Raw genomic sequence first — 24,755 nt, forward strand, 5'->3', positions numbered from 1 at the left:
AATTTGTGCTTCACATTCGACTTATTATTGGATTACTGAGTTTTTTTCTCCCCTCCCTTTTTCTTTTAGAGTACTTAGTTTTGTGTCAGTTTCAGGCTATGCTACTTATGCTCCATCTTCATCAACAGGCAGCAACTTGCAACGCTGTAGCAAGTTTGATTGCAAGTGCAACTCGCCATTTTTGAAAGCTATGAATAGTTGTATATTAATAGAATATTATTAAGTGAGATCCTTATTGTAATTGCAAGTAGTAGATTCTTTCATGATAATCAATAAAATCAATCATATTTTTCGGTAGTTGCAGTTAGTTAATTTTTATGTAAATCAGTTTCATAAAATATTTTTGAATAATTTGTTTTATTAGATGTCAAAATTGTCGATCGATAACATAATGATATTATTAGGTAGCTATAGATAATAGAATGCTATTGATCTTAATCTAAGAGTATTCTCAAACCCATAAGTTTCAAGCTTTTATTTTTGTTTTTACGTTATTGATAGAATATTATAATGATGAGAGAATTACTTACTTTATATGTAGCATTGAATGTATTTTATTTACTTTTTTACCAATATGAAACAAGTAAAATTATACTAAATACCACAATAATACTTAAATTTGCTGAAGGCCAGATTTTCAGCCCGAGTTAATTTGGCGTTTTTTGCCATACAAAAGTTTTTCTTAAATAACTATTTAAAACTATGTGAAAATCTTCTTACTTTCGCTTGTAATGAATATTTTAAAATTCTTAAATAAAAGCGATTTAATCTACAATATTTCATTATACATATTTGAAATTCATTATTCCAAATTCTAAAAGAACGAATTTGGCAGAACTTCGTAAGTTTTGATATGAAGGTACGAGTGTTGATAAAACCGCATGAAACTTTCACACTAATCAGCTAATAGAAAACACTACTCTAATATAATATTTACGAATTTCTTAAAAAAAAATGTTTCTTTGTTAGGCTGACTTTTTATCTGCCCACTCTCGTAAAGGTAACTTGCAAGTTTTGCTGCATCTTCCAAACACTTTTCTATTTACCTATAAATAATTTAAAATTGACAAAAGCAAGTTTTCAATATATTTCAAGAAATGTATTGTTATTCAAATGCGTTAAACAAATTCAAAAACTATTTTCGGAAATCTGAACTTTTGTTATATTTTTATATTACGTTCATGGAACTGTATTATTGAAACTAATATAATAAACGGATGCTTAAAGTTTGTTGTGTGTTGATAATTAAATATCAGTTTGCCACCAATCATACCCCTTTTTCAAGCTAGTTAGAGGGTATAACAAACAGAAGAGTGGCCAGGAAACAGGGCAAAACAGGACGAAATTGAAATACTCGTTTAAGAAGTTAACGGCTGGCCGATAAAATTGCCAAGGCAAAGCGAAGCAAAGCGGGTCGAGTCGCATAAATATCTCTCTGCTGTGTGTGGCACTGTCGACTGGCGTTGGCGACTTTGCCCCACTTCCTCACACTTGCCACACACAACACAACTGGCTCTTAAATAGTCTTTGCCTTTGCCTTTGCCTCTGCTTTTCTTTTGGCTTTTTGGCTGCACATTTCGTATGCATTTTTCGCATTTCAGACAGCAAATCTAACAACAAATTGCAGTCATTATTGTGCTCTCCTTCGCTTTGCTTTTTATATTTAACTGCTTTATGTTGAATATCATAATTTATGCCATCATCGAGGCGAAGCGGCTTTAATTAATTAAATCAGGTTGTGTCCCCAGGAATATTCTCTAGAATATCTATTTAATCAAATTGTTAAAGCGAACGGCGGCGAACTTTAAATGCGAAAGTTTGGCGCGAATATTTCACGCCTTAATTCACGTGGCACTGGGGCAAGAGCAATTGAGCGTGTAGCAGGTGGAGAAGAGGCTGCAGAAGAGGGGCATCCGAGGGGGGCCGGGGGCGTGGTTGTTGGCAAAATTATTATGCGCTGCTTTCTTGGCGGTTGTGTAAACAGACGAAGAGACAGGCGAAGCCAGGCCCCGGCAAATAAAAAGGATATTCTGTTGGGGCTGTTTGGCTGTTTGTGCTTGCCGGTTAAATGCTTTAATTGAAATTAATAACCGCAGCATCGAAGCTGTGCTGCGCTGTGCTGTGGCGCAGAATTTTCAATTGTTTTCATTAAAAGTCAATTTTTGGGGCGAAGGCAAGTTTTCAACCCTTTTTATACCCGTCGCCCATAGGGTAGAAGGGTATTTTAGCTCAGAGCCGGCAGAAAATGTGTAAAACAGTCAGAAAGAAGCATCTCTGAGCCCATCAAGTATACATACATATATATTCCTGTCTGTCTGTCCGTTCGCTTAAACACCTAGATCTTACAGACTATAAGAGATAAAACTATAATTGTTTTTCGACAACACTTGTAATGTTTACTTTGGCTGGCAATCTTGTGTATTTTAAATGTATCACAATAACGATATACCAAATATGGCCTTCGGTATATTTAAGTATATTTCTTATATATGTTTTGTATATTATGTATATTTCAATATTCGATCTATCAATATGGCTTTTGTTATATTTTAGTATATTTTTGCTATATATTTTACTCTATATCATGGTTCAAATGTAGCACAATATCGATATACCAAATATGGCCTTCGGTATATTTTAGTAAATTTGGTATATATGTTGTGTATATTTTATATATTTCAAATTTCGATATACCAATATGACCTTTGGTATATTTTAGTATATTTTACATATATTTTTGCTATATTTTTTACTCCATAGCATGGTTCAAATGTATCACAATATCGATATACCAAATATGGCCTACGGTATATTTGAGTATATTTGGTATATATGTTTTGTATATTTCAAATTTTGATATACCAATATGACCTTTAGTATATTTTAGTATTTTTTCTATATATAAGGTATACTTAAAATACAGTACAATCTCAATATACCAAATATAGCAGGTGGTATATTTCAGTATTTGTATTTCGGTATATTCTAACCGTAGTATTTTACCGATATACCAAATATGCATTATAATTTAGTATTCTGTTGATACATTTTTGGTATATTTCACTCTAGCACTTCGATGATATACCAATATAACCATCAGTATATTTCAGTATTTTGTAATATATTTTCGGTATATTTTTATGTATACGGTATATATTTCAAATGTATGGTCTTCGGTATATTTTAGTAATTTTTTGGTATATATAATTTCTTGGTATATTTTATTTAATTGGTTTTATTCCAAATGGCTAACGGGTATCTCACAGTCGAGCACACTCGACTCTAGCTTTCTTACTTGTTTGTACTGAAATGCCCCGCGGCCAAGAGATTCGAGACTCTGAAGAGAAGGCGTTACGTTTACGGTATACCGCATAATTTTGTATTGGCAGATGCTACGCTTGTTGTTGTTGTTGCTGTTGTTGTTAGCCATGGCCCATTGCACGGCTAACTGTTAACGGTAACAGCGAAAGGCAACGGCTGCCAAGGGTCACGTGGCTACAGCTTCAGCTTCAGCTTCAGCTTTCTGCTTCCTGCCACTGATTGAAAGTGAAACTAAGTACGCTGATTTCAGTTAATGCAAAGCACAAAGCTAGACTCGCCTTTTAAATATGTTGATTGAGTTAGCCGCGCCGCATTTGTCTGCCTTCATTTTTTCTCTGCCTTTTCTACTGTCTTTAAACTCTGCATAATTCTGGCCTAAAACGCTGCGGGTGGCACTTGTTTTATTTACCGTGGAACTTATAAACGCTCCTAGAAAAAAAGCAAAGCAATTAATTTAAGTGGCAAAAAGTATTTAGTTAATTAGGATTTAAGATTCTGTTTTACATTTAATTTATTTCATTATCTGATTTACCCAAAATTTGTTAAATACTTCTAATTAGCAAAATAGACTGTTGGGTAAAAAGTAAATTTTAGCAAGAAGCTATCTGGTTCGAATTTCATAATTATGTTTTTAGAATTTTCGAATTTGTGTTACATTTGCCATTAGAATGTAGCAAACGTAATGACTTACTTTTAGTTAATTAACAATATTATATTCATGCACAAATTTAATACTTTAAGCCTGTCCTAAAGTTTTATAAGTTATTAGTCGAACATTTATCTTCATATGGGTAATTCGCAGGTAAGAAAAAAAACATAAACTAAAACAATTTTAGAAATCAGAGAAAATTATTCTTCAAGCTTTCGATTAGTACTATTCTTAGAGCTAAGATTGATTTTAGCAACTTGTTTCGTTTTACGATAAAATATATAAATTCGTTCATTTTTTGGTTTTAAGTACGAATTTGTTAATTTGTGCAATTACCAGAACAGAAAACAAAACAGAAAAAAAATGCCAAAGCCATTCTAAGCTCTAATTAAAGTACTAATCTAGAGCTATAAGAGTAACCTTTTTTTATTTTTAAAATTGCTTCAGGTTATGTTTTTTTTGTTCAATGAAAAGACATCCTTCAGAGAATTACCCATATATATATTTCATGAAACTTTTCATATTTTCCAAAAACGCCAATAGAAAAATGCAGTTAAGGGTTAATACAATTGAATATAAATTTCATTTGTGACATTACTTTATTTAAATTATTTTAGTCAGAATGACGCTTGTTTTATTTCCAGCAACATTTGCATAGCTTTTAGTTAAATAATTTTGTTCGTGTAGTTTGTAACTTAAGCTTGTTGTATGTTCTAAATGTTTACCTTATATTTTACCAGTAGAAACAGTAAATTAAATGGCTTGCACTCCATTATTAATCTTATAATCAAACCCTAACTTATACTTTAAATGTTTCCTACATTATATGAACTTATTGAATGGACCACTCATAAGGTATTTTCTATAAATTATTGTAATTATTTCAAAACTGAAGACTCCACTTAAAAGATTTTATTTATAAAAATTTCGTATATTTAAAATGGAATCTTTTATCTATATAATGCTTTATTGTATTCAATTTTTATTAATCTAGTAGTCGAAGTAGTCTAAGCTGAACACAATTTTTACATTATTTTATTCAAATACTCCACTTTGAGTCTTTTTCCCATTTGACTTCTCTAATAATTAAATAATTTCAAACTAGTTGCAGGTGATATTCTAATTAAATTATTGACTTGTGATTTACACAATAAAAACGTTTAAGAGTAACGTAAAAGGATTGAGGAACATACAAAAAAAAACGCTTAAGAGAAACGTAAGAGAATTGAGGAACATAAGAAGAACATAAAAAGCTTTGTCTTCATTTAGAAAAAGCAATGGTAAGTCAATTCGTATATTATATGTAGTTTTAGTAATAATATTCAGTTTATACTATAAAATTTATAGTATTATGCTTATATGCTGATCCCTACTAAGTAATTACAGCACATAAACATGCAGAAAATTTCGAGTGAATTTCTTTTTTGATCCACCTTATTAGTGAAATCTGCTTTGAGTGCAAGTATTTCGAACTTTAGACCAGCATAAGTTTCATCTTTATTTGCGAGTTGTAACTCTGATTGCGTTGCTTAGCTCTGCCTATATGAAAGGACTTTAACTGCACTGAATGTATGTATGTGTGTGTGAGAGAGTGTAGGAGTATTGGTCTCTGCGTGTTTGTGTGAAGCCAGAGACAAGTGTGCTGAATGCGGTTGCAGAAGTTATTTGCTGTGTTATTTTCAGAACAGTTTCCGCTTTGCTCAGAAACGGACTTCCTGTTGTGTTTGAGAGTTAAATTTGCGCAGCTGCTTGGACTAGCGGACTAACGGGTTTCTCTGTTTCTGCTCTCTGTTTCCCTCTCTCTCTCTCTCTCTCTCTCTCTCTCTCTCTCTCTGTCTCTTAGTCTTGCCACTCTTCTTCATCGCCCACATGCCACACAGTGTTGCATTTCGTGTGGCAAACGTTGACAGTCTTTGGCACAGATTTTTTTGATGATATTTTTAAGGTTATTTCTCTTTTTTTGTACTATTGTTTTTTTGTTTCTTTTTGTTTTTTGCTGTTACTCAATTCAAAGTTTGACTTTTGCATATTTACTTACCAACCGAAGCGATGCGAAGTAGTTGTTCCTTGCTTTTTTGAGTGCTACACTTATTATATGAATTGCAAAGGTCAGAAGCTAAAATATCTTAAAGTTTGTGATTTCCATTTCATTACAATTATTAAGTGATTTTTGCTATGATTTATGAGTAACGTTAGAAAGGGATTTTGTAACATTAGTAAGATTCTTTTTTAGAAAAAAAAAAACAGAACTTCAATAAACTTTTTGAAGAAATAATAGTTATGTTTTAATTTGTACAATATACAATTCCAAAAAAGGTTATTTTCAAAAAAGTTATGCGCTAATTTTTATAATTGAAGTTTAGAATAGGACTTGGCTTAAAAATTAAAATAACTATTGAATTATTATAATGAAGTGTGAAAAATAACGTGTGAACATTTATTAAGCAAATTTTTAAACTTTCTTTTATTTGGAAAATTGTATATTTAAATGACCTAACATAATTTAAATAGCCTAACATAGTAAAACACTTTTTTATTATTATTATTATTTTTTTTTTAATTCTATTTCTCTATTTAACGTTATTTCATTCAAAATTGATCCACTAAATTTAGCCAACTCCAACTCCAACTTTTCGATAGTATTTTCGCTGTACGATTTGTCCTTTCTCCTCATAATCGGCGATTCATCGTTGTTTTTGCTAAAAAGTGATATCAAGCGAACACTATTTAAAAAGTTTTCTCATACCTAAGTTTTTGTGAATGATATGACGAACAAGCTCTGTTGATATTTTTAGAGTGCCTGCTATTTCATTAATTCAATATACGATCATTTAAAATAATTTTCATCTATATATTTTTTTGTCACTTGTCATTTTTATTTTTCTTATTTTTAAGATTGAAAGTTCCTAAATGAAAATTTGCCATCTATTTTTCAATCTAAATTTTGTTCTCTCTGTGTATAAATTATATTATTAAGGTATTATTGTATAAATCTGAGATATATTTTATCATATATTATATTCCACCATATTTTCGTGCTGTGTTTGAATAGTAAATATTCTTTCGGCTAGCTTTTAAGGAGTTTGACAGGAAAGTTGCCCAGCTTCAGCGAAATAATTGAAAATTTAATTGATTGATATCGTAAATAAAAGAGACAAGAGACAATGCTGCCCGCTTATCAATCATTGTTGTTATGCTGCGATGCTAATGCTGATGATGATGATGATGATGTTGTTGGTTTGCACCTTTGGGGAAATAATTAATGCAATTAAATGTAATAAATATATTTGTCCTTTATTTGTAGAATTTCTTATGCGCCGTTGTTGTTGTTGTTGTTGTTGTTCGTTCGTTCGTTCGTTAGTTTGTTGTGTGTGTGTGTTTGTCATACTTTCTTTATTGTTGTTGTAGTACTCTATATGTCTGTGTGTGTGTATATATGCTCGTATATATCTATGCAATTATGTATATATAAGATATATATATGTATATATATATTTGATTTAATACATGTATATTATGTTCTTTGTGCTTGCTTTTCGTGTATTGTTTTTCAATTATAATCGTATAATTATTTTGTTTCTTTTTTTGGTTTTAATGTCCGTTGTTTATATTTTATGTTCTTTTGTTGAACTCTGAATTGTTGTTTTTTTTTCGGTTTTATTTTTGTTTTTAATGCTCGCAACGTATTCAGCGATAAAACTGTAATTGCCAAATACATTTGCTTATGCTATAAGTATTTATTTTTTTATATATAATAATAATTAATTGATTACGCCCTTTTATATATATATATATGTACATACATAAATATATTATCAAGTTGCATTATTTTTGTTATACTTTCTGTCGAACTTTCTGTTGATTGCCCTATATACAAATTAAATTTTGATTAAGCTGAATGACCAGAAAATACATTTCTTTTTTGTTTTTGGGGAATTTTCTGCATACATCTGTCTTTATAGTACTTGAAGCACTTGTCTATAGCGTTCTCTGTTTATTTTCAATTTGTTCAATTCAATTTTCATAGTATATTTAACATATTTCGTCGTGTGTAACATTCAAATCGCCTTTGATTTTACATTCATTATATAATACTTAGAGCCTACACATCTATAGATAGTTATCTGTATCTTTGACCAGATAGTTATTACTCAATTTAGCTAGATACATTACATACATCATGTATACATTTTAGTTTCCATTTTGCGTAGCTTCAATTTCAGTTCTTTAGAAGGAAATTTTGTTGTAAGTTAGATTTCTTTAGATTGAAATCGAAGTACAAAATTCGTCATTGGGCCGAACTTGTTTTGTTTTCTTTAATGGCACATAATATTATTGTTTGGCAACTCCTTAAAGTTTCGTCTATATGTTTTATATACTACATGTAAATGTATACATAATTTAGTCGTTGTCACTAACAACAAACAAACAAAAAAAAAAACAAAAACACATTCATTACACACTCTTTGAAGCATAGTTCTCGACGATTTAAGTTATGTTTATAAGATGTACAAACCGTTTAACATTATTTTCATTGCGAACAACCTTGTTAAATACTTTATGTTTAATTTACTTTAACTATTTTATATATGTATATTGTTGTTGTTTTTTTTTACAAAATTGATTACGATTCTTACGATTCTTTTGCTGCACATTGAAAAGTGTTTGAAGAAAAGAAAAAAAAAAAACAATTGCATACTTTGAGGCGTTGCTTTTGCTGCGCCTTAAGATACGCAAATTGAGAGAACATGACCAATTTCTGGAGCTGGCTGTGTTTATTGTCATAGCCGACAAAACAAAGAAGTTCTTAATTGAAATGCAGCAAGATGTAAATAAGTAAGTAAATAAACACACAAACAGAGAGAGAGATAAAGAGATGAAGAAGTGTGGCAAGTGCGATAGAAAATATTTGAGTTGAAATCATTTATAGTTTGCAAATGAAATTGAAATGAAATTAAATTCTATTGAGACATGCTTGACAGAAATGCGCCGAAAATGGCAACGAGAATTGTTAAACGAGGTGACACAACTCTGTCTCAAATGTCAAGTTGCAAATGCAAACAGAGACAGACAGACAGACAGAGAGAGAGAGATAGAGAGACATAGATAGATATGCAGCAACTGGACAATTAAATGCGTAGTGCAACATATTGCAATACAAAAAGCAAAAACCTGAAGAAGCTTCGGCGTAATTGAATTTGAATTTGAATTAAAATTTGTGTCGAGATTTTGTTTTGAGCTGTTGAGCTGCTTGTAATTTTATATGTCTTTATTTAATTTTTATAGTCTGTGGTGTATGTGTGTGTGTACGTGTGTGTGTGTGTGTGTGTGTTGTAGCAAGCAAGCTGACGATAAGATTACAGCACTCTTTGCTTTGCTCTGCTCTGCTCTGCTCTGCAACTGGCAGCAAGTTTTTCTTCCACCTCCTTTTTTTTTGCTTGCTTTTGTTGAGGGCAAAACTTTCAAGGCGACACACACAAACACAGAGAAAGAGAGTATATTTTATTATTAAATCAAAAAAGTTGAGTAAATTTCACAAACAAATATGCAAAATGCCAGTTGTATGTTTTTTTCTCCCCCCTTTTGTCGTTCCCGTGAGTTACAAATTCAAGTTGATTGCCATTTGTTTTTAAGCGAACTCTGTAAGTGTGCGGCAAATGTTATGCGGCTAACTGGCTGCACATAACAAGCGGACACCACACACACACACACACTCGTACTCGCACACACACTTGCTTAACACATACAAGATTGAGCGGCAGCAAGTGACGCATTCAATTAAACTTCCGCCAAACATGATGCTTGCCGCATGCCGCTTGTTGCCTGCCACCGCTTGCTTCCTCTCCTCTCTCTCTCTCTCTCTCTCTCTCTCTCTCTCTTGCTGTCATTCATCCGCTTGATGCCGTTGATGTTGCTGTTGCTGTTGCTGCTGCTGCTACTGTTTTGCCTTAAGGTTATAAAATAAACATGTTGCCACACACCAAAATTTAAATAGATACAAGTTTGTGAGCGCATAAAACAATAAACCGCAGTAATTTAACAAAAGCAACAAAAAAAAACAGAAAAAGAAAAGAAAACCAAGATGAAGCACACAAAAAGTAGAAGAAAAGTAAAAAGAAAAGAACACTCAAAAAACGAAAGACACAAAGTTGAAGACAAGACACAACGCACAAGGCATAAATGTCTGCAAGGAAATTCGAAATTAAAATACAATTTAAAAGTACCAAATAGAGCAATTAAGCGGCCTTTTCTTACAGCACACACACACATGCGTAAACAGGGCGTATAAATGGCAAAAAGTACTGAGTACTGAGTACTCGAACACACACACACACACACAGCAAACTTCATTACAAAACCGGAACAACTTAAGCAACCGCCCAGGCAAAATCATAAGTACAACAACCACAGACAGACAGACAGACAGACAGACAAAGAGGGAGAGAGATAGGCACTTGTGTATAGATAGTATTGTGTGTGGCTCACACATGTATTCAAACCTATTCACATATTATATTTGTGCTTTGCCCCACACACACACGCACACAATGATAACAAAAGACGCGCGTTTACAAGCAGCAAAGTGGCAGCAGACAAGCAGCAGAGGGAGCGACAAAAAGTGCTGCATACTTCTAGGCAGCAGCAGAAACAGCAGCAGCAGTGGGAGTGACAAAAGGTGCTGCATACTTTCGGGCATGAGGCGAAAAGCTGCACTACACATTGTACTACAACAGCGAGTAGTTGTTATTGTTGTTGTTGTTGATGGACGCCCTGCGTGTGTTGCTTGTAATTTGAAACACTTGTGTCAATGTGTGCGCGAGTTGTGCTACTTGTTTTTGTTTATATTGTTGTTGTTGTTGCTGTTGGTGTGTGCAAAGATTCCAACAAAAAAAAACGGGGCATGTTTTGATGTTGATGTTGTTGTTGCTGCGGTTGTCAGCGTCTTATTATCATCATCAGTGGCAGCTTTCGGCGGTTTTGTATGCATACACTTACACACACACATATACAAGTACAAGTCGCCTGCTGACGACTGACATAACACAAACAGCTGTGCCATGCATGTGTGTGTGTCTGTGTGAGAGTTAGTAGTAGAGTTGCAAGTTGTGTTGTCATCGGGGCGTCTTGTCGACGAAACAGTAAAATTCACTTTGCCAAAAAGTTTTTATTTCATTAAAAAAGTGTCTGCGTGTGTGTGTGTGCGTGTCGTTTACTGGCAGCCAAGCAATTCATCAAACCAAATTCAGTCACCACACACAAACACATGCACACACACATGCGTGTGGAGTAGTGTGAGTGAGATCTTATGCCAAGCCAAAACTAACGGACTGACAGCTCTATGAAAGCAGGCAGCAGTCGCCAGTGCCTTTGGCTTTATTCTACTCCTTCTCTCTCCCCCTTCCTGTCTCTCTCAGCTGTAGCCGCAACGAAAAACTGCCAAAAGATGTTTCCCCCCGCCCCTTCTCCTCTTTCACTTTTCGGCCAGACAGTGGCTCAGTTCTTAGCAGCTCAGCCAACAACTGCATTTTGGGCAAAGTTTTTAACCTTTTGCATATGCATGCGCCGGCAAACGGGCAAAGCGGGCGAAACGGGTGTAAACGGGTGAAACGGGTGTAAACGGGCAGCGAGTAAATGGCTCAAGTTGTTGAAGCGTGCTTTTGGCTTGTGCTTCGTCTTCCACTACTTCTTCTTCTTCTTGAACGTCTGCTGCCTTGCTTGCAGGCATGATGAAAGCTTCTTGAGCTTACACACACACACACACACACACGCACACTAGTTGCTTGTTGAGCTGTCCGCTTCGCTGAAAAATGAGCTGCAGTCGGCAGCGAAGCAGATCTGCAGCGACGCGACAAGATAAGCAGCGACAACGAAAGAGAGAGCGAGAGCGAGAGAGATTGAGAGTGTGAGTTGGGAACAATGAGCAACAAAGCAACTAAGAGAGAGCGAGAGAGGAAGAGCATGCAAGCTGACTACAAAGTACAAGCAAGTGTGTGTGTGTTTGTGCTGCAGAAATATGACATTTAATTTGCATAAATTATGCGCGTTTGCCCAACATTCTTTTTCCCCCCTTTGCACTAAAGTTGAAATTCGTTTTGTTTGGGCATATTTATTGAAGTAAATCCGCTTTATTTCCGTTCCGTGTCGTTCATCATTAAACCTTAAAGTCCAGCCAACCTTTGATTGATGTCAATCAAATTCGGAAAAAAAAAACGTCAAATCAAAAGTTTCGACATTTTTCTATTAATTGACTTTCCCTTTTTTCGTATTTTCTTTTTCGTTGTCCTTGAGTTGAGGTTTAAAAATAAATCGAGTTAGGAAATTAACTTGATGCTGATTATTTTTTTTTGACAATTGTAGAAATAGAAATCGTGAAAAGGTTGAAAAAAAAAACGAAAAGGTGCAAATGATGGATGCTTTTTAATGAGTTTGCTTATCTTGGAACAGCAAATCAAGCGCAGCGAAATGTCATTAATAATGCAAAATAATCAAATGATTAGCGAGATTATTAATCTGAAGTGTAAGAAACCCCTTTTTTGATGGAAATTGTTATGGAAAATTCACTATGCTCTTTTGATTATTATTTATAATATTTTGTTGTTGTAATTTCAATTATTCGTTTATTATCCAGTTTTCTTATTTGTTTGTGTGTGTTTTTTAAATTCCAAATGATTATACATTGTAAACACGCTAAACTATTATTAACAAGACCATGAATACAGTTTGTAACTAGTCTTAATCTAGAGTTTGTTCGTTGAGGCCTTTTCAAGTTGACACCACAAAAAACGGCGAGAAAAACAAAAAAAAAACAATATTTATGCTTGGGATTCGCTTACAGTTAGGTGAATACACACATATACAACATATGTATGTATGTGTTTATGTACATATATGTATGTATATGCATTTTGAAGTATACAGATAGCGCACTTTATATGTAGTTATATATCTTGTAATACAACTCGTTATTATTTTCTTTTTTTTTGGTATTATATATTATAATTTTTGGGTTTTGTTTTCTTATAAATTCTGTAAACTTAATGCAGCTGTTGCCAACACATACAGAACATATATTTATATATCTATGGGGAAGGGGGAAGGGGAAATTATGAGCTTACATTTAGTTAAAGAACTTGCAAATTTGGTACAGTAAACTAGAACAAGGAGATTAATTCGGGATTCAGGAGTAAATGAATCCGCAGTTGAACGCATGTTGCACACACTTTGTTGTGGCAAGCCACCACAAAAAAACATTTTTAACATTTGCACCTACTGTGAGTGTGTGTGTGTGTGCCTAGTGCACTGCTGCCAGCATCTATTATAACAGACTGAGCGTGCCAACAACTAAGCCGGACAAACCCATTAAGAGCGGCTGTCGTCGACTCGACGTCGCGAGCGCGATTGAGAGCGACAACGAGAGCGACAACGAGAACGAGAGCGAGAGCGACAACCCTGCTCGTCGATAGTAGAGTTGTCGTATCGTCGTCGCACCTCCCGAGCCCAGCTCGTTGTTGTCCAAAGGGCCGCGCACTTCGGTGTTGCCAGCTCCTCCTCCTCCTCCTCCTCCTCCTCCGCCGCCTCCGTAATAGGGCGGCTTACGTGTATTGCCTGCGTTGTTGTTGTTGTTGTTGCCAAAAGCCAATTCGATGCTGCTCGAGGAGCCACCGCCACCGCCACCGCCACCAGCACCAGCAGCTCCACCAGCACCACCGCCACCCAGTTGATTTTGCTGTGGATGATGGTGGTGCTGATGCTGATGCTGGTGCTGATGGCCACCACCGCCACCGCCACCGCCAGCCACGTTGTTGGGCTTATGTGTTGGCGGCTTATTGCCACCGCTGGTGTAATAATGGTGCGGCGATAAGGGCGGCAAACCGGCGGCAAATTCGCCATCCTCGAAATCCTCCGCTGAACCGTAGAGCTCCTCATCGTCCGGCTGGTATGTAACTTTGACTTGTTGTTTCACTTTTAAAATGTCATTGGCATCCGTGTCGGCTGTGTTGCCACCACCGCCACCGCCACCTCCACCTCCACCAGCGCCATTGCTTCCTTTAGTATTTGCGGGATTTTTACGATTTGGTCCGGGGATTTCTGTCGTGAAACGAGAGAAACGGCGGAAATGTAACGCTTACGCTAACGGTAACGGGTAACAGTAACAGTAATTGAAACAAAGGTGCAAATACCTTTCGCCCAAAAAGTCTCCCACATCCGACGAGCAACAAACCAAACCAAATAAAAAAAAAAACCCCCCTCGCGTTTATTGTCCATAAAACACGCCTCTGCCACGCCCCCCGCCATCGTCTGTTCAAACTTACCGTACAACCGGATACTGCTGTCAACTTCACCGAGCGAGTTTTTCGCTATGCAGCGATAGGAGCCGACATCGTCCTTCTGAAATTTGCGCACAAACATCGACATTTTCGTCTCGTACATCGACTGCGAATTCTCCTGCACGTAATATTTGTTCGAGGACACAATCATTTCACCTGTTGATTGACAACCAAAAATCGTAAATCGTAAATTGTAAATTGTATTTTCCATTAAGCCACCAAGGTGGGCTTTTCTTTAGGATTGTTTTTTGTTATTTTATGACTTTGTCTTAGGCAGAATGCAAGGAAAAAGTCAGCAATACAAATAGTGGAATGGGTTGAAAAATATATATTAGAAATATGTCTAAGCAATATGTCTATCCACTTTCCATCACCAATGAAACCATATTCAACAAATATATTAAAAATATACTGCAAAAATACTGTCCATATCCTACAAACATAGTAATATATACCATAGGAATACTAAAATATACCTATTGATTTATTTGTTATATTAATATAGTATTATATTCAGAACATACCATACAGTGCAAAATATACCAAAGGAAATATGTAGAAATATGTCTGAGCAATATGTCTATCCAATTTCCATCACCAATGAAACCATATTCAACAAATATATTAAAAATATACTGCAAAAATACTGTCCATATCCTACAAACATAGTAATATATACCATAGAAATACTAAAATATACCTATTGATTTATTTGTTATATTAATATAGTATTATATTCAGAATATACCATACAGTGCAAAATATACCAAAGGAACTAACACCCTATTACGTTAAAGACTTTTTTGCCATATAAACAACTAAAAGAATTCACTACTTTTACACTGTAGCTGTTTTAAAATATTGCTGCGATCAGATAAAATGTTGTAAAAGTTTTTTAAAAAATACTTTTGTATGGACAAAAACGTCTTCTTTGGCTGACAATCTAGTATATTTTGCACTGAATGGTATATTTTCAATGTAGTGCTATACTAATATACCAAATATAGAATTCTGCATATTCTTTACTATATTTGTGGTATATTAATTTGGTATATTTTATTAATAATACGGCACTGTTTTGCTTTAATTCACAATGGGTATCGGGTATCTCACAGTCGACCACACTCTACTGTAGCTTTCTTACTTGTAATTAGTTAAGCATGTTTTCATATTTAAATTTAAAGTTGGGAGAATTTTAGCGCCGCCAAACAAGAGTTAAAAAAAGATTACAAAGAATTTAAAAAAGGTTGGACAAATGATAAATTTATTCTCTCAAATACAACATTTACTATAAATGGATGGAAAGTATGAAAATATTAAAAATGCGTGATATAATTTTTCTATGAATTGATAAGAAATATGAAAATATACTAAATATGAGATATACATATTTACTATTAATAATCACTTAATGATGTTGCATTGAAATTGTCTCACAATAAACCAGATGCATAGAAACTGTGTTAAACAGACAAATTAGTTGGCTCAAAGCAAATGACTTGAATTGATTTCAAACTGAGCTCTGCTTCGAACATCAGCTCAATTAAATATATAGTATATGGGATAGTTAATAAGTCCAATGGTGTAGAATGCGCTAGAATTCAATTGAACAACGCTTCGTTGAATGGCAAAAGTCAATTATAAATTAATTCATTGCGTATATTAAAGAGCCCCTAACAAAAGTCAATGGATTGCATATGATTTATGGATGCCGAACAGAGGCAACTGAGAGAGTGAGGGTGAGAAGGGAGCAGGGCATGGTGCCAATGCACAGATTAAGCTCCCCAATGTGCATAATGCAGTCGATAAAATCCCTGGCAAGAGTGGCACGAAGCAAGAGGCAAGTGGCAAGTGGCAAGAGGCAAGAGGGGGAGAGCAGCCAAGACAACCGCAACATTAACACCAAGACACACAGACGGACAGACGGACAGATTGAGAGACGGACAGACTGACGGTCCTTTTCATTGAATACAAAGAGACGACACAGAGACACACTTGGCCATGACACACACACACACACACATACACATGAATATATGTATGTGTGCATATACTTTTGCAGCTCACTGTTGTCGCACATTGATGGCAACTGTCGCTACTTATGAGCATGCAATACATTTGATGCTTAATGATTGAGAAAACAACAGCCACAGTAGCCGCGACTGTTTATGACTCCACACACACACACACACACACACACGCACACGCACACAAGGATATGTCTACTATATAGTTACACATATTTACGGGTATTGTGCAAATGTAATAGATTTATAACAAGAAGCGTGCAACGCAGCTAAGCAGCAACAACAATGTTTGATTCAAAGCAAATTAAGTGCTCGGATAGTGAAAGCTGTTTTATTCCTAGTCTTAAGCAATTTTGTCGCACTGATTATGCTGCTACTTTTATTTTATTAACTTACAAAATAAACGGTTTAAGCAAACAGCATTAGAAACTAGTTTATAACAATTTGAGCATCGAGTTGTAGACAATACTTTTCACTACTTTAAGCAAAGAATTTTTGAACATTTTTTTTTTAACAACATTTACGTGTCTTTCGTTATTCATTGATGTATTTGAAGTTTACTTCGTTAATTTAGAAAAGCAAATGCATTACGCAAAAAGTATTATCAACTAGTTGCTAACAGTTTAAGAAAAGACTATTTAAAAATATTCCCTAATATTTTTGTTAGCTTCCCTCGTTAGCATTCAATTTTATTGCCATGCAAACTTAAGTTTATAATATTTTCAGCTATTTCTATTACTTTGTTAATTCTGTAAAGTTTATTTGAAAATACTTTTTTTTTTAATATTTGACGCAAAAAGTATTTGAAAAATTTGAAAAATACCACCAAAAATTTCGTTGTTCTAATAGTCCGCTTTCAATTTAAGGCAAAATGAAGTTAATCATTTAAAAAAAAAAAGAATTTTTACAGCAACATTGTAAATATGTTCAACAATGTATTTGAGAATATTTGCAAATTATTTTGTTCTTGAATTCGTTTGCCTTCAATTGCAATGCATAATTAAGTTAATCAAATCAAGTTGCCATTTCTTAAGAGAATGTCATAAAGAGGCTAAGAATTTATTCGTGTTGTTTCACTGCTGCAAGGCAACTGCTGCAAGTGAGTGTAAATAATTTTTGATAGCCTACTTTGCAGCGCAAAGTTCAATGGGCTGTGCATGTGTATGTGTGTGTGTGTGTCGTGTCTCTTAAACGTGACGATCCGAAAACTGACTAATGACAATGTCAGAGCAGACAAACACACACACACACACACAGACTCGATTGATATATGGTATTTGTGTTGCCAGATGTCTATAAAATGTAAAAGTCGTGATGCTTTGCGCTTGACCAAAGCTGCCGACGAGTAGAATTCACACACACACACATGCACATACACAGCTGCAACTTGTTACGGATACGATATATATGTATATATGTGTATATAGTATGTGCATGTGTTATACTCACCGGTATCCTTAATCCAGTAGTTAATTGATTTGGGCGAGGCCTCAACGTGACACTCGATTTGAACATCAGTGCCAAGCGGTGCTCCGACTAATTGATTCGGCACTTGGATGACCGGGTGGACTGAAAGCAGATAGAGAGTAAGAGACGAGAGTGAGTGAGAGAGTGACAGAGAGAAAGAGAGAGAGAGAGAGAGAACAGAAAGTCATTGTATGCTCGTATGTTGTCGCAGCAGTGCAGCATATTATAAAACCATTTTTAATACGCATGCTACATCCTCAACCTCTTTACTCGTTACTCCTCATTCCTCATTCCTCACACGGCACTCGTCACACGGCCCAAACATACCTTGAATTGAAGTGCACGCCGACTAGCCTAATTTAATTGACATTGATTCACAACAAATGCAGTGACGAGTAGGCATTAAAGTCATAATAGTAAAGAACTAATTAGAAGAGGAACGAGTGACGAACGACGAGTGCAATCTCAAAACTTAAAAATACATTTCAGAAACTAAGTATAGCGAGTAACTATTCTTTTAAGCTTTGTAAAAAATTTATAAAGAAATTACATATACAACGAGTACAAATATGGCAATATGTTTTGAAGTATATTAGCGAGACCAAATGTAGCGAGTAGCCAACATATTCTTATACATTTTAATATTATACAATTAAGCAGGAGTAATATTTATTACAAATAAGCAAATCTAGCGAGGTGATGAATAGTCAACTGGCTTATAATCAATAGACTATTAATTACTACTTAGTTAACAAAAGTAACGAACACAAATGTAGCGAAATGTTTTTTCAACAAATGTAGCGGATTGCTAAATAATGCTAATATATGAAATTTTTACAACTTATAAAACCTTTTTTTGGGGAAGTCAAACAAACGAGAGCAAATATAGCGAGGTGTTTTTAGGCTTTGTCTAACAAATTTAACGAGTATTCAAAAATATTTTCGTATTTATTCGATTTATCATCACCATTTATCATCATAAAATTTGTACAAGTTCTAAACAAATAATAAATAATTTTATGGGTAACCAAAATAACGAGAACAAATGAAGCGAGGTATTAGTAAGAACAATTGTAGCGAGTAGTAAATATCTTCGCTGTAATTGCTAAAGCTACAAACAAGTTTATGAAAACCGGTAGCAGGGATAAAAACTAGAGTAACTATTAGTTTTTCGTCAGTTAACTAGTTGAAGCGCGCTGATAGCGATTGCGGCGAGTAGCATTGTTATGTTTAGATACTCGTTACAGTTGTGGCCATTGTTGTGGCACTTTGGCTTTGTTGTCATGGCTCGATCAATGCTCAACTAGCCATTGTTGTGGCATACAATTGCAATTGTTTGGTTTTTGTTCGGCATAGTTGATAAAGAAGTCGACGAACGGAGAGCGAAGTGAAGAGAACGCAGCGAACGAGTGCGACAACAATGGGCGACTGAACGAGGCGAGTGCTGCTCAAATTGTGCAACTTTAAATAAAAGCAGTTGCAGTATTAAGCATCTACTTGTGCACACATGGCAACACACACACTTAGCTGTGTGTGTGTGTGTGTGTGTGTGTGTGTGTGTGTGTGTGTGTAGATAGAAGGCCAATTGGGTGTAGCATAACTCGGTGTGGTCATCAAAATGCAATGCAAATGCAGCGCACGTCTCTCTGTGGAGCGCAATGGCAACTCTTTTGCAATTCATGTGCGTGTTTATTGTCACTTAGAGTGAGAGCAGGAGCGTGGTAGAGGGGAGAAGGGGGGAGGAGGAAGGGGAAGGGGGAAGGGGAAGGGGAGTCCAGTGTGTGTAGTGTCTAGCAGACGTCCACCGAGCTATAACCAAAATTGGTGGTTTTGTAAAACTGCCAAAGCCGCCACAGGCCGTTGCTTGCAACATGGCTAACCCCACAGCCAGCTGAGGTCTGTCCGTCCATGTGAGAGTGTGTGTATGTGTGTGTGTGTGTGCGTAAGCGTTAGTTCGAGTCAACATTGCATTGATAGTCAATGCAGCAGCAGCATTGCAGCAATTGCAACAGCAGGTTGCAACAATGACCTCAACTGTCTGCCTCTCTGCAGCTGTGTATGTGTGTGTGTGTGTTGAGGTGTGTCTGTTTGCGTGCAGATTGCACACACTCACTTACACTCACACTCACAAACACTCTCACACATTTGGCAGTTTTGTAAGTTCGTTGGATTTTAATTGATTTCCATGGCCGAGTGCATATGTCTTATCTATCAACTATCTATTTGCTCACATATGGACTTAAGCTCAACTATCTCTCTCTCTCTCTCTTCTTCTCTATGTATTTTGCTGGCAAGAACAACTTTTGGCTGGGCAAACACATACACACACACAGAGACACAGACACACCTGCGAAGATAAACACGTGTAAAGAGCGATCAGCTTGTGTGAGTTCAAGTCTATGAGTGCAAGTCTATGATCACAATTAAGCACAACTGTTCGAAGGTATGATCTAATGACACGAGCTGCGTTCGGTGTTGCTTAAATTGTTGATTAATCAACAAGCAATCTACAAATTAAATACATTTCATTTAAAATGCGGAGTTGCCTTAACTTTAATAAGCTTTAAACTGCTTTTATTGTCGATCAATCACGATTAATCGTTTAATCATAACCATAATCAAGCACAACTGTTTACATCTAAGAGGTAATGACACAAGCTGCGCTGGGTGCTGTTCAAATTGCTGATTAATCAACAAGATGAATTCAATCAAAATAAATTGTATTTAAACTGTGGAATTGGCATAACTTGAATAAGCTTTAAGCAGCTTTTATAGTCCTTAGCTCACGACTAATCGTTTAATCATGAGCTAATGACACGTGCTGCGTTAGTCGCTGCTTAATCTGAATATTAACAAGCAATATTCAAATAAACTTAGGTAAGCTTGAATAAGCTTTAAGCAGCTTTTAGTACCGATGCTTAACATAATTATGTTAATTACATTAACATTAATCTATATACTTATCCGATAGTTTATCGATACACTCTATTTACATTCAGTTGAATATTAAACTCTCGAACGAAAGCAACACGTCGTTTTTTATTCGCTATAATTTATTGTTTATTAATGAATTTAGTCACCGCCTAGATAGTTTTTTGTGTGAATAAAAAATTCGTAGTTTATTAAACATTTGCTAACTCACAACTGCTCTATTAATGATTCGCTACCTATAGTGTATTATAACTATGTAACAGGCTGAAGAAGAAATCCCCGACTCCATAAAGTATATAGATTCTTGATCAGCATCAACAGATATAGCCATAGATATAGCCTTTTTACTACTGCTCTTGGTTTCTTTGGCTGACAATCTCGTATATTTTGTACTCTAAATGTGGTATTCTAAATGTAGTATAATATCGATATACTAAATATAAACCTTGGTATATTTGTAGTATTTTTAGGGTATAGTAATTTGGTATATTTGTAGTATTTTTGTGGTATAGTAATTTGGTATATTTGTAGTATTTTTGGGGTATAGTAATTTGGTATATTTGTAGTATTTTTGTGGTATAGTAATTTGGTATATTTGTAGAATTTTTGTGGAATAGTAATTTGGTATATTTGTGGTATAGTAATTTGGTATATTTGTAGTATTTTTGTGGTATAGTAATTTGGTATATTTGTAGTATTTATGTGGTAGAGTACTTTGGTATATTTGTAGTATTTTTGTGGTATAGTAATTTTGTATATTTTAAGAATAATACCACACTGTTTTGCTTTTATCTCACAGTCGAGCACACTCTATTATAGTCTTTTTACAAATTAAGTTATAGACAAATAATATATACTTATTGTATAATATTATAACTAATAATAATAACATAACTGCATTGCATCTTTTTGTTTACTTCACAGATTAATTCCGCAATTATGCTGCGAAAACAACAACGAGAAGAAGAAGAAGAAGTGCAGCTCGTGTCATTTGGTAAATTGCTGCTGTAAATTGACATGTAAGTCACGCACTTGGGAACTGTAGCAGCAGCAGCAGCAGTTGAAGTTGCAGCAACAGCAGCAAGATGAGGAGGAGAAGGAGGGAGGGAAGCTGACGTTGCTGGACTTCGCTCAAGTATAAAAATCTCCCCTGTCATGTGGCACTCGAGGAGAGAAGCGTCTGCCTGCTGCCTGCTGCCAGCTTGACCAATGGATGAATGCTGGTTGACTGCGTCTATTTTCAATCTGCATGTAGACACACACGCACACACACACACACACACACTCATGCACTCGCATACACATGTGGACACATTACGTATACGCAGTGGAAGTTTTTTTGGGGTAGAGTGCAGTGCAGTTTTGGGCAGTTGGATTGGGGCTGGCAAACACTTTCGCTTGCGATTTAAAATGTTGCCATGATTATTCCGAGCATGTGCCTTGGCCGAGCAACCACGCCCCCCGCCCCCCCGCTCCATCCCCCGCTTGGCCGCTTCGTGCTCCACTCACTTGTGGCAAACAAAGCCACAAATATGCACTAATGACGTCGTCGCAGCAGCAGTATGAATGAGCACAGCACCAGCTGCAACTACAATTACAACACAGACAGAGAGAGAGAGAGAGAGGGAGAGAGAGAGAGGGATACAGAGACACCTCATCACATTTGGGAGGCCATTGTTGAGCGGCGAGTTTAAAAGGTAAGAGAGAGAGAAAGTCCAGCACAAAAACCCAATGACGTGTATTTTTCACCTCATTGGCATCGCAAATAGACCCAACCTGTCTTTGCCCCCTTCCCCTCTCTACCCCTTCTTTCACACACTTGCCTTGTTTTTCCTTCATTTTCTGTGTGTGCTTTTTTCTACTCGTTTTTTTTGTTCTGTTTTCTGTGTTCTGTGTTATGGCTTAGAAGCGTAGCTCAACATAGATTGAAGGCATCTGCACAATATTCATATGGGGGTTAAAGCAAAAAATACACAGCAAAAACTAAAACGAGAAGGTAAAAATGAAAAATTGAAAATTGATGCCACTGTGTATGTGTGTGTTAGGTGTGTGTGTTAGGTGTGTGTGTGTGTGTTAGTATCATTTGTGCATTTCTGATAGTGATTTCGGTTCTATTTCTACTCTTAGTCTGCTTTCTCACTTGGGGTCTGTTATGTTGTTGTTGTTGCTGTTGTTGTTTTCTTAGGCGTACGTGATTTTTAGCGATTTGTCGCATTTATTTGCGTTCGATTTGCCCACTGCAAAATGCAATATTCGGAACCAACAACGAGCTTACGCATTGTCTCTCTCACTCTCTGTTCATGCTATAAACTACCTTAAATTCAAACTCAACTCAACTCAACGCATGACTTTTTTTTCTCTCGATTTCGATTTAGATTATTTTGTATAGGCATTGTCAAACAAAGTTAAAGTTGCTTAAAATGTTATAGCTTACTTCAACAAATTATAATTGCTATTTTCTCAAATTACGTATACGCAGTGGGTTCAACTAATTAGATAGAAAAAAACAACTTCAACTTTTGGGTGTTGCTGAAAATTCACAAATTTTACAATTTTCAATTTTTTGTAATTTATAGTAAACACAAATTTACTTAAATTTAAAAGGGGTTAAAAAAGGGGAAAATAACTAAAGTAAATAAATTCAAATTCGAGTGTGCTCGACTCTAAGATACCTGCTACCCATTTTCGATAACAGTAGAACATTGCGGTATTATTCTTACAATATACCAAGTAATATACTAGAGAAGTACTAATTTTGTCAGCTAAGAACCGATTGAAGTAGGCATAATTTGCCGTTCAGAAGTATTACTTAAATAATTTCTACAATTTGTATCGGGTCGCAATCAAATTCTCAGGAATCATGATTAATATAGTTATTATTGTCTATATTCGAGACACTTCAAAATTTCGTTTATTATTTGTTTTTTTGCCGAAAGTTAGCGTGCCAAGAATTTGAAACAAACTTGATCTGCTTGCAAACATAACAAGTGTTGTCTCTGAGATCTATGTAGGTGTTAATACGGACAGACAGACAGACGGACTGACATGGCTCGACTGTTGATCAAGATTATATATACAGTATGGGGTCGGAGATAACTTCTTTTGTCTGTTCCATACATTTCATGGAGGCACAAAGTTAAAATACTCTTCTACTCTTTAAGCAGCGGGTAGAAATAGTGAATACTAATAAGTAAGAAAGCTACAGTCGAGTATACTCGACTGTGAGATACCCGCTACTCATTTTGAATAAAAGCACTATATTTTACGGTATTATTCTCAAAATATACCAAATATACTGCAAAAATACTAACAATATGGTATATTTGGTATATCAATATAGTGCCGCATTCAAAATATACCATAGACAGCACATTTTGCCCATACAAAAGTATTTCATTAATAACTTCGACAATTTTTATCTGATCGCAACCAAATTTTCAGGAATCATAGCTACTATAGTTATTATTGTATATACTAAAATTCGTAACTCTAGCGTAAAAACCCTTTACCCTTGTTATTCGATTTTTTTGCTTTGCAGGGGCGGAAGGGGGCGTGGCAAAAAATGAAACAAACTTTATCTGCGTGCAAACATAACAAATGCTGTCGAAAAAAATTAAAGCTCTAACTCTTATAGTCTCTGAGATCTAGGTGTTCAGACGGACAGACGGACAGACACACAGAAGGACAGACGGAGATGGCTAGATCGTCTCGGCTGTTGATGCTGATCAAGAATATATATACTTTATAGGGTCGGAGATGCCTCGTTCTACCTGTTACATACATTTCCTGCCGGCACAAAGTTATAATACCCTTCTACCCTATGGGTTGCGAGTATAAAAAGTATATGTTATAATAGGCAAATAATAAAAAAAAAATTTTTAAATATTTAAAATGAGGAGTATAAATTTCAAAACCAAATGAAAAACATAAAACATTCGAAAGACTTTGACTACAATGTTTGAATCTTACATTTTTGTAATTGAGAACAATTGAACCGCATTAAAAATGCAAGAAGTAAATAAAAGGTATTGT

At 35.3% G+C, this 24,755-nt stretch overlaps 1 protein-coding gene and 1 long non-coding RNA gene across 2 annotated transcripts in view; one reads left to right on the top strand and one right to left on the bottom strand.

Annotated features, from left to right (window-relative positions):
* The first annotated feature begins 4,976 nt into the window (after positions 1-4,976).
* Positions 4,977-24,755, top strand: part of LOC132795245 (uncharacterized) — a 50,213-nt gene continuing 30,434 nt past the window's right edge. The window contains exons 1-3 of the long non-coding RNA XR_009633424.1: positions 4,977-5,250; positions 21,648-21,742; positions 22,282-22,420. This is a non-coding gene — a long non-coding RNA (uncharacterized LOC132795245). The remainder of the gene's footprint in view (positions 5,251-21,647; positions 21,743-22,281; positions 22,421-24,755) is intronic.
* The window catches only part of LOC132795241 (lachesin), a 38,313-nt gene continuing 26,776 nt past the window's right edge, over positions 13,219-24,755 (bottom strand). Inside the window, exons 7-9 of the mRNA XM_060805855.1 lie at positions 17,775-17,894; positions 14,284-14,454; positions 13,219-14,059 (exon numbers count right to left, since the gene is read on the bottom strand). Of these exons, the coding sequence (XP_060661838.1) occupies positions 13,287-14,059; positions 14,284-14,454; positions 17,775-17,894 (1,064 nt within the window). The 3' untranslated portion in view covers positions 13,219-13,286. The remainder of the gene's footprint in view (positions 14,060-14,283; positions 14,455-17,774; positions 17,895-24,755) is intronic.

This window comes from Drosophila nasuta, chromosome X, assembly GCF_023558535.2.
Source record: "Drosophila nasuta strain 15112-1781.00 chromosome X, ASM2355853v1, whole genome shotgun sequence".
Lineage (NCBI taxonomy): Eukaryota > Metazoa > Arthropoda > Insecta > Diptera > Drosophilidae > Drosophila > Drosophila nasuta.